The sequence below is a fragment of the Sarcophilus harrisii genome, chromosome 1 (assembly GCF_902635505.1).
Source record: "Sarcophilus harrisii chromosome 1, mSarHar1.11, whole genome shotgun sequence".
NCBI classification, from domain to species: Eukaryota; Metazoa; Chordata; class Mammalia; order Dasyuromorphia; family Dasyuridae; genus Sarcophilus; species Sarcophilus harrisii.
Genome location: NC_045426.1, coordinates 525,537,948 through 525,549,184, shown reverse-complemented (window position 1 = coordinate 525,549,184; position 11,237 = coordinate 525,537,948). Strand labels below are relative to the sequence as shown.

Genomic DNA, 11,237 nt, shown 5'->3' with positions numbered 1-11,237 from the left:
TCCAGACATCACTTCCACAAACCTTTGACCTTCTTCGGCCCCTCCGCCCCTCTATTAACCAATCGCGTGCACCTTCAACGTCGCCCAAAGATAAGGCCCGGGCCTGGCCTCTCTCTCGGTCTTCTGTTTACAAGAAGAGCATCTCTCTCAGCCAATTAGCGACCAGCGCGCGAGAGTGGGACGAACCCGTACGGAAGCGTGGGCGTGCCTTAGCGTGAGTGACGGGGTCCACGGCCAACCGAAGCCCTTTGTCCTCTTCCGTCTCCACCACCCCATTTTTTCGGGGACCCACCCCTTTCAGACAGAGCTGGGGAGTTGGTGAAAGAAATGTCCAGGGTCATAATTGCGTGAGCCGCCCGCGGGTCTCCTCCTCTGGTGAGAAGCTGCCGACTCTCCTCGTGGGCCGCGATGGCGGAGCAGTCGGACGAGAAGGTGAAGTACTACACGCTGGAGGAGATCCAGAAGCACAACCACAGCAAGAGCACCTGGCTCATCTTGCACTACAAAGTCTACGATCTGACCAAGTTCCTGGAGGAGGTGAGCTGCGCTGGGCGTTGGGGCCGCAGCCACGCCGTCGGCCGGGCCGGGTGAGCGGCGCGGCGGGGGCCCGCCTGCGGCGGCCCTCTGTGTTTGGCTCGGGCCTCTCGGGGCGCTTGCCCTGGGTCCCCATTGTCTGGGAGGCGAAATCGGGGGCGGCGGGGCGCCCTGTGGGATCGCGAAATAGACGGCACTCCGTCCCCGTGAGAGTTCCACGTCTCCAGTGGCTGGCGAAGAGCTCTGAAACGCCCTGTCTGTCCTGGCAGCGACCGGGAGCCGGCGGGTGGGAGTGCGCCCCCCAGAAACTTGCTAGCCCTGCCGCCGGGAGCCTCGGGGCTTTGCTTTTGCTTTCCGCTCTTTTTCTTTCGTGTTTAGTTTGGAAGCAAACGCTCCTGCGGTGCTGTCTGCCTAGTAAAGTACGGCAAACTTAGGGGTACCTGAAAGGGGCGGGATGGGCATCCTCTCCTCCCGAGGGAGGCGGTGATTAGCATCGCCCCCGGGGGCGTGGGAGGGGGGTCGTCTGACAGAGGGGGGGAAAGGAGAGAGGGCAAGAGAACCCACCGCCCGTTGGAGAGGTGGGAATGCGTCGTTAGGGGAGCAAGTTGTAAGTCTACTAAAGGAAGTGCCCCGCTAGGTGTATAGGAGGTGGGTTGTGCTCTAAAAGGACGGGATTCTGGCCTTACACCTTTACAGCCTACACCCTAGATAGCATCTTACATTTCACAAGCTAGAACCTGCCTAGCTGATGTTGTTAACCCGCTAATTTTGAGGCCTTTTCTGGCAAACAATAGTAATAGCCAGTGTTTATGCAAAAGCCCCTTACATTTGTTACGCCTGCCATACCACTTTTGAATCAGGCGTCACCTCCGCAACGGATGAGGAAACCGGGCCTGCATAGTCTTACTAGGTTTCTTAGGGTCTCGGGCATCTGAGGCAGGGCTAGAATTGAGGTCTTCCTGACTCCAAATTTAGCACAATCCATTAGGCCATCCAGAATAGGATCCCCTGACTTTGAAGGTGTTAATTACTGGTGGGAGTTTGTGTCTTGTAGTACGATTCATTTATACTGACGTATAAATTTTAAATATCCCTGTGAATTGAACAGCACACAGAAACCTGGAATGAACACATGCTTGGTGCAGCTATTTATTTGCCTAACTTAGAAAAAAATAAATAACCTAGCCGTTTGTTTTTCATTAATTAGTTGGCCTTAATTTATAAAGAAAGAATGTTTTGTTTTGTACTCTCACATTCAATGGTGAGTTCGACATTCAGTGGTAAACTTTTTTATTGTATAGAATATTTATTTCAGCATCTGATGTGATAATGAAATGATATGTGTCCTGATTTAATTAAAAATAGTTTGCAAGAGGCAATTTAGGTTTGAGATGTCCTCTTCTATAGACAATGAAGAGGAACCATCTTTAGTCAAATACCCAGATTTCTTCAATAATGATAATAGAATTTATATAGAACTTTTAAAATTTGAAAAGCAATTTAATATATTAACTCCTTTCCCTCCCTCAGAACTATCTAGTGAGGGAGCTGTCTTTGTTACCCACATTTGAAAGGTGAGAAGATAAGGAATAAAGGGCTATGAGGGATTTGCCAAGAATCATGCAACTGGGTAATAAATATCTGAGGCAGGATAGCGCTGGCGTCTTCCAGACTCCAGGTTCAAAAATCTTATCTGCTGCCACTTTGCTTCAGATTTACATAAGAGCAATGGAATTGTTATTATTCTCAAAGTTAGAGGACTATCTAGCTTAACTGCCCCAATCCCTATTTGCAATAATCTTTTTTTTCTTTTCTAAGCATTTGTAGTGTTTAGATTTTGGTTTTATTTTCTTAAAGTTAGTTTTATTTTTAATTTTGTTTAAAGATATTACAGGGAATTTTTTTTTAAAGTTTAGATATGTATTGTTATTTTTCTGGTGAATTTGGAATCGTAAATAACATATAACCTTTAAAGTTTGCAAAGTGCTACCTGTTAACTCATTTGATTCCCATAAAATCCTTGTGATAAAGGTGCTGTTATCCCATTTTACAGATAAAAGAACTATGAAAGCAGAGACTAATAAGTAAGTTGACTTGTCCAGGGTCACATAGCCAGTGAAAGTGTCTCCTCTGATCTTTTGACTTGGACCTTCTGGTTACCTCCTAGTGAATCTAAGAATAGAGTTAAATGCAGGAAAATCTGGATTCAAACTTTTCTTTTAACTCTGGGAGATGACTAAAAACCATTACATTAAATTCCCAATCCCTATATTTATGCACACCTGCATCTTTGATTTCCTTCACAAGCTAATTGTACAATAATTCAGAGTCTGATTCTTTTTGTACAGCAAAATAATGTTTTGGTCATGTATACTTATTGTGTATCTAAGTTATATTTTAATATATTTAACATCTACTGGTCATCCTGCCATTTAGGGGAGGGGGTGGGGGGGGTAAGAGGTGAAAAATTGGAACAAGAGGTTTGGCAATTGTTAATGCTGTAAAGTTACCCATGTATATATCCTGTAAATAAAAGGCTATTAAATAAAAAAACAAACAAACAAACAAACTTTTCTTTTATTATTATCGGGGGTGACTATGTGGAAGTCACAACTTCCCTGAGCTTCAGTCTTTTTTTCTTTGAAATGAGGGGCTTGAAGTACATGGCTCATGAGTTTTCTTCTAACCCGTCTTATGATTCCAAAAATGTAAATTTTGCAAGGTTGAATTTCATTTATAAAAAATCAGTTTACTCAAAGTGAAATGAAAGTGTAAATTGACAGAAAATTCAGGCATAAACAGTTTTCCTTTAGTCATCTAAGAAAGTTCTAGGGCCTTTGTTCCCTGTATAACATATGAGATTTGTAAAGTGATATTTACTTAAATTCTTCATGTTTGTGATTTGAAACATATGGATTCTCCTGGCAGCTCGGTGGTGCAGTGGATAGAGCACTAGCCCTGAAGTCAGGAGGACCTGAGTTCAAATAGGACTTCAAGACACTTAACACTTTCTGGCTGTGTGACCCTGGGCAAGTCACTTAACCCCGATTGCCTCAGGGGAAAAAAAAGGAGAAAAAAGAAACAGATTATTTTGTTGAGCTATGTAATTGCACCTCCTGTGTTTCACCTGATGATAAGATTGTATATGGATAATCGGCACACATCACTGACCAGGGTTAAGTCATTACAGCTAGATAATACCTACCAGATTTTATGCTTTTTCTTCAAGAACTCAGGGTTATTTCACTCTACTTCAAGATCTCAAATCAGATATTTAGAGCTGAAAAAGATCTTAGTAATGATCTAGTCTAGTCCTCTAATTTTGTACATGAAGAAGCAGATCCAATGAAAGGAAGTGGTTTGACAAAGGTTACAGAAGGTTTGGAATGTTTTCACTGACTGTCCTTGATACCTGGACCTCCCCCTTCTGGCTTCCCTTCTCAGCTAAGACCCTGACTTGTATGGAAGGAAGCCTTAATCTTTCTTCCTTAACCTTAGTGCCTTTTCTCTTAGTTGTTTGCAGGTTGTCTTACCCATTAATATGTGAGATTCTTGAGAGCAGGGCCCCTTTTTTTACCTTTTGGATTCTTGTTGCTTAGTACACTGCCTGGCACGTACTTGTTAGGCTCTAAAGAAATGTTTGACTACGTGAGTAAGGTTCTTTAGATTCCAAAGCCAGTGTTCTTTCTGCCGTACAATTAATAGATTAAAGGGATTATTTTAAATTCTATATCACTGAAATCCTCTTGCTGCCATACCAAACCTACCATATTTTTCTTCTCTAAAAACTTTACCATTTCTTTTCAGGGGAAATTACTCGAGGGAGGTAACAAAGGGAAGAAAACAAAGACCTCCTTTAAATGTCATCACAATCTATTTCTTTCTGCAATTCTTCTTTAAAAGGATAGAGAGACAAAGGACTTACACAAAAGTCCTCTGAGGTTGAGAACAAACTGTTCATTGGATAGATTAGCTAAGAACAAGTTTTCTTTAGTACTGCTTTCTCTACTTCCTCATTATTTCATTACCTTCAATTTGAAAGTACATTGTAGAGAATTCTCAAGCAAACAGAAGCACATTACTTTTTCATTCTTAAAAGCCTTACTAATATTTGATACTTTAAAAGAAGTAGTTCTAGTACTAGCTTTTATATGGTATTTTGCAGTTTATTTCTCCTGATAGAATGCAGAATATTGATTGTTTCCAGGCTCTTCAACTGCTTTTTTGGATTTGCTGTCTGTCATTTGGATTGTTTACATTTTCCATGTATTAATTGAATTTGAGCTTACCCTAGGACAAGCAGCTGCTGACGACAGAATTTTATACCATTGAGGACTTTACTGTTGTTATCATTAGTTTTATACATACCACAAGAACCACTTGAACATTAAACAGTGGGACTGACTTTAATACAAAAAAAGGTAAAAGAATTAGCTAGTCCTTTGTTGTAATTTTCTTGTTTATCAGCATGTTGTCCCCTTGCTCACGAACTTAAACTTGCTTCCAACAACCACTGTATCAAATCAAGTCCAACCTTTCCTCTTCTGTCCCTGCTTATTTTCTATTAACTTCCAACATGTACCCTTAATTTTAATAAAGCTGTTCTGAATCATGGTTAACTTTGAAAATATAATTCATTCTCATCCTATATGCCTTTTATCTAAGAAAAAAATTTATACAGTACTCTGCAATTTAGGCATATATGTACCAGAAATAATTGTTATTAGTTTATCATCCTAAATTCAAATATTTTCTGTTTGAGAAAGGAATGTTTAAATAGCAGAATCCCCTCTTGGCCCTCAGAATTGTTTCTCTAACACAGGTTAATTTAAAGTAATATTTATAGGAATTTTCAAAAAGGAAAATGTCGTGATATGATAAAAGGCCATTTTTGGTTACTAGTCTAGTCCATGTAATAAAACAATAGTCACTTAATCTTCTAAAACCAGTCAGTTCCTTTTTTGCCCACTCACTTCAAAGATTCTCCTAAAGTCATCAAAGAGATCTTGAAAGTATGTCCTTTATGTATGTTGTAACTCTCATCCGTTCAGGAAGTGGAGAAGGCCATGATCTTAACTAGACAAGACTTTTTCTTTTGGTTCTAAGATTGGATACTACCATTAATCCATTTTCAGCTAGGTATCTCTGGATAGATTATTGGAATCATTCAGGAATATCTTGAGTTTAATGTAGTCTCAGATTAGCTGAAGGAGTCTAGGCAAATCATTTGACTACTGTTTGATTCAGTTTCCTCATCTGTAAAATGAGGATAATGATAGCGCATGATTCTCAAAGTGGTTATGAAGAGCAAGTGGGATAATAATTGCAGAGGACATAGCACAGTGCCTGCCACTGCTATATAAATGTTAGTTGCTACTATTATTAATTATTCTAGGAACCTTAGCCTTTGTTCTTGACCTTTTATACACCTAAGGGGAAAAGTCAGGAAAGGACTTTAAACTTGAGAAATATTTTTATTTCTTAATGTTTTCAGTTAAACTTTAAAAGGAGGTTTTTAATCAACTTCCACAATTTTCTATGCATTTTTTATAAAGCTCTCTTACACTCTTCTCTTACTTACTTCTTACTCATTTTGCAGGGCCTACCACAAGTGCAAACATAGGCTGTTAGAATTGTAAGGATCCTTGAAGATCATCCGATCTCAAAACATCTTGCTTCAGATGGGGAAACTGATACCTAAAGAAACATACCTAAGCAGTTAGTGAAGAGTTAGGGCTGGAAGCCTAGACTTACCTCTCAACCCCATGTATATTGTTCTTCATAAAACTGCCAACCATTCTGGTCCATGCCAACATATGTACCCTTTTTTGGTGTTTATCCTGGTAGCTGTTTCTGCTGGTATAAGATTAATCTAGGTTTGGAATTCGTATTTCAACAAGCATAGTTTTAAAGAAGGTGAGTACAAGTTTATTACTGCTCATAACCTTGATTTAAATAATACATACAGGAAGAGTAAACTCATAGTACAAAAGTACTATGCAGTTAACAAACACGGTGGCCACTATAAAAAACAACATACATCATCACCACTCTGAGGAAGCATCAACATCTGAATTCCTTGGTTTGGAAAAAGGTCACAGCTATTCAGAGTCTTGAGTGAGAGCCATTGCTGGCCAAGCTGTACAAGTACTTCCTATCCCAAAGTCCCTTTACACTAAGAGGTTTTTATAGGCTGAGAACAAAGAAGGGACTACACTAAGTATTCTCACTTGATACCTAACTCTTGAGATATAGAGCAGCCTCCCAGGTATAGGATGCTCCATCACAAGAGGCCCACCAAAGAGAATATTTGTTTATTCCTTTAAGGGGATTATGTTTATTCCAGAAACTGGCCAGATTTCTGGGGGTAAACACAGCCCTGCAATAAAGGATACTCATTAATTAATGCACAAGAAAGGATGGCCCTCCAACTTCTTTGTACTTTCCTGGTATTCCACTGCAAACATGTTCTCATATTCTCAGCAAAGTAAAAGTTAGACAAAAGACATGACCAAGACCCACTTAAGATTTCTTACTCATTAGGATTCCTTAAGGTAGCCATTTCTGCTTATCTGAAATAAATTTAAAATACATCCTTTTTGAAATTCACTAGAACTAAGCACTTGATCCTTTCTCCCATGTAGTAGGGTAGCAACAGACTTTATTGGGTATCTCATGCCTGGAAACTGAGTAATGTTTGGTTTACCTTTGTCTTGCTTGTCATTTCTTTAGGCATGACTTCCCTCATTTGTTATCATGTACTTCTATTTCTTGCTTTGATCAGTATTAGCTCTTCTTTGGCCTTACTTCCTTCTAGCCCTGTGTCTGATTTGTCCTTTCTGACATTACTAAAGTTATCTATTCTGTTGCCTTGATCCTTTTTTTAAAAACTTGATGACTTTCTATTGTGTTACTGTTGAATATTGCATGTTATCTCTTTAATCCATTCCTGCCTTTCTAGGCAATGAGTTAGTCTCCTAAAACTCTTAACTCCTTTAAAAAGAAATTTCCTCTCCTTCAAGTTTGGAGAAGATTAATGAGAGAAGAATTGACTGCTTTCTTTGCCCTGTCTGACTGGAACCTCTAGATTTCTCCTTGATTTTAAAATTAGTTATAGAGATATCTACCCCTCCTTAGAATAAACTTATGTTTGACTTGAATACGACTTGTTTATTTCACACAATTATCGAATATTAGATCTGGAAGAGATCTTTTAGAATTATCTATTCCAGTCCCCCTTATTTTGCAGAACTACCTGAAATTCAGTTACTTGTCAAATATCACACTTCTAGAATATGCTGAGTCAGACTCTGCCAAGTCAGAGTCTGATCCTAGATCTTATTGGTCCAGTTGCTGTGGAATTTTTGTTCATCTGTTACTCTGTACATGTGCTCATGCCAGCATGTCCATTTTAAAGTTAGAAACTTCAACTTGTTTAGCACCATACAAAATTAGGTGTTCAGTTTGTACTTTTGACAAATAATATATATCTCTTCAGATCATATTGAAAGCATGGGATGGTTGGAAAAAAGTCACCTCCTTCCATCAAAAATGCTGTTTATTGGGGGCTCTTTGAGAGACCTCTTCCTTAACAGAATGATAAGTCAAGAAAGTGTTCAGAGAGTGGATTAGTAGCCAGAGATCTGTTCCCTAGTGAATAAGAATTGAATTGGAAAATAAGAATTAGATATATGGCTTTCTATAGGAGTCAAGAGCATGACTCAAATTATGGGGAGTAGTCCTTTCTATATTTAAATATAGGATTTTTTTGGCATCAAATAGATTCGGTTAGTTAGCATTTGGAGTTTAACCAATTTTAAAGATGTTAAAATAAACAACATTTCAGAAAGAAAAAATTTTGTTGTAGGTTTCTTTTTTTTTCAAAGAAGAAAAGCAGAAATTTGAGAGAAGCAATGCCAGTTCATAATAACACTTTAAATAGCATCAAGGTTTTGATTACTCATGGATGCTTAATGTACAAGAAGATTATAAGCTTTATTGTATAAATATTTCATGTTTGAACTTAAAGACATGAAATTGAATCTAGTTTTCTTCCTTTTATGCTTGCGAAACTTAGTTGTTTCCTATATCTAATTACATAGTTATTTGAGCTAATAACTGCAGGATTTTGAAGGATAATTACTTGAAATGAAAGCTTGGGTTGTTATTCAGGTCAAAAGCCCCCAATCGCTTGTGTTTAGTTTTTCTCTGTGTTTTTCTGTGTTTAGTTTTCTATATAAGTTTATATGGTAACATTTGTATAATTCTGAGAAGTTGAGAAGCAGCCAACATATATTTGCACCTATAGGTGTCAGGCATTGTACTAATTGCTTTACAATATCTCATTTGATTATGAAATGTGATGGGTATGTTAACTTTTTACTTTTGATTCTGATATTTCCCACCCTTGTGTAACATTGGGCAAGTCACTTAATGTTCCTGAATTTTCATTTTCTTCATCTATAAAGTGAGGGTATTGGATTCATTGTCCTTGGGGGAGGTGACTCTTTTGCTGTAGATCTGTCAATTGCTTGAATTATAAACAAAATTTTGCCTTTAGAATACAAGACCGGTTTTCTCATCTATTTGTAAAAACTAGAAAGGCATTTTCTAAAAGAAGACAAAAAAAAAGCATTCTAACAATTGGAGTTATCCAACAGTAGAACGAACTCCGAACTGCTTTCTTAGGTAGTATATTCCCCTTTTGAACAAAGGTTGGGTGACAGCTGTGTTTTTTTTTTTTTTTTTTTTTTTTACATGTATGTTGTAGAGTGGGTTTTTGAACTATGTGGCTTATGAGATTCTTTCTAACTCTGGTTCTACACTGTAATGTGTATGTTCCTTATTGACACACCTGAATTGTACTTGCTATTTCCACTTAATCTTGACATTTTCATTACATTCCTTTAGGGATTATCTTTAGGCATATTATCTTTCTAAATCTTCTATCGCCTGTGTTGACCTTGTTCTGAGAACTGGATTCATCTTCATTTGGATGTTTTTATGGCATCTCAGACAAACAACACATTTCTGAAACCTGGGATTATTTTCCTAAAATGCTACTCTTGACTTTATAGTCACCTATTTTTGAAACTTGGATTTTATATTTCACGTCTATGACAGTTGACAAGTTCTGCTGATTCTCTCTGGAATATCTCCTGTATGTGCTCTCCTGCTACTATCTTTATTTCTCCTGCTGCTATCATAACACTGTAAGCATCTATTATTATCATCTATCTAGACAACAGGTGTAGCCTCTGAACAGGAATTCTTGCCTTTCTGTCTCCTTTCTTCAAGATTTACAAGCATTTATTAAGCCAAAACTGTAATACAAAGACAAAACTGAAACAAACAGCCCATTCCTCATTTTTCCTGTCAATTGCAAACTTACCTGTCTCATGTATGCAATCTGGTCATGTCACTCTTCTCCTCACAGCATTGTAATAGGTCTTTTCCAGATAAAGTTCAAATTCCTTCGCTTGACTTTCCAGCATTTTCTTATACTTCACATACTCTTCACATATCTCTCAATTGGTTTGATTTTCACTTTACCCTTTGAAGTAGTTGTGATTATTAAGCTCTTTTTATGGATAAGGAAATTGACTCTGAGAAGAATATTTTGCTCAGGGTAACACAGTATCTAAGTAGAACTTGAACTCAGATCTTCTTGAGTCCAAGTCCAGCACTTTGACACTATGAACAGGCAGGCTTTTGCAAATGATATTCTATTTTCTCACACACACAATTGACTGAAAATGACAGGTAAAATAAATTCCAATTGCAATTATTACTATAAAAATTTAAGTTGGTAGAGCAAAATGCTTCAGTAAAAGTTCCTTTTCAAAAATGTGCATCCCTAATTGTCAAAGTTATATAAGATTTTCCCCCAAACAGAGTAGAAGTAACTTTGGTTGATTAAAGCGCTATTAATATTTAATGAATGATAAAGCAATCAGTGCCCTACTATGTTATTAAGAACTATACTTGTAACTGGAGATAGAAAGGCAAAAATGAAATAGTTCTTGCCTTCTAGAAGATATATTCTGTAAATACGTTTGTATTTATACAGTCATGGAGAAGGTCAAATATAGACGCCAATCAAAGATTATAGATCCATAAATGGTGGAGTTCTCTAGAGGTTCTTGTTTGTGGACGACATGGTGTTTTCAAAAAGTTCCTGAATACTGCATAACATTGCCATTGAGATTTCATAATCACTTAAAAAGTTTGACTTAACTATTTACTCAGGAAAAACAAAGTGAATAATAGTGCTGATTCCCTGTATTGGGGATTGGGAAATGATTTCATTAAGAAACTTCCTCTACCAGGACAGATTCCAGTACATCTTCCCTCTGACTTTATATATTTGTTAAGAATTGTTTAGGACAGAGAGGATAGGTGGCTTGCTAATGGTCATACTGGTCAGAAATGAGACATTTACTCAGGTCTTTGTGTTATTATTAAAGCTAGCTTTTTGTCCATTTTGACACTTTTGATTATCATTGCTCAAACTGTATTATGCAGTTGAATGGATAATACATGTAATTGGATTATCATTGTATTTATCTTTAATAGATGCTGCAATTAGACAGAGATCCAACATTTTTTAGAAATAGTAGAGTAGGTTGCCTTTATGAATCTGTATAATGTTTAAGTGACTATAGCTTCATCTTTGAAACAAAGGCCCTTTTCCACAATATTAA

The 11,237-nt window shown here is 37.7% G+C and overlaps 1 protein-coding gene across 2 annotated transcripts in view; it reads left to right on the top strand.

Moving 5' to 3' along the window:
- Positions 1-270: 270 nt before the first annotated feature.
- LOC100920614 (cytochrome b5) overlaps positions 271-11,237 on the top strand; it is a 48,465-nt gene continuing 37,498 nt past the window's right edge. Inside the window, exon 1 of one of the 2 annotated variants that reach the window (XR_004230994.1) lies at positions 271-537. Coding sequence is in view for 1 of the 2 variants with exons in the window: in XM_012541582.3 (XP_012397036.1) it covers positions 409-537 (129 nt within the window). In the remaining variant the exon portion in view is untranslated. The remainder of the gene's footprint in view (positions 538-11,237) is intronic. The other variant, XM_012541582.3, reaches the window with a different exon arrangement.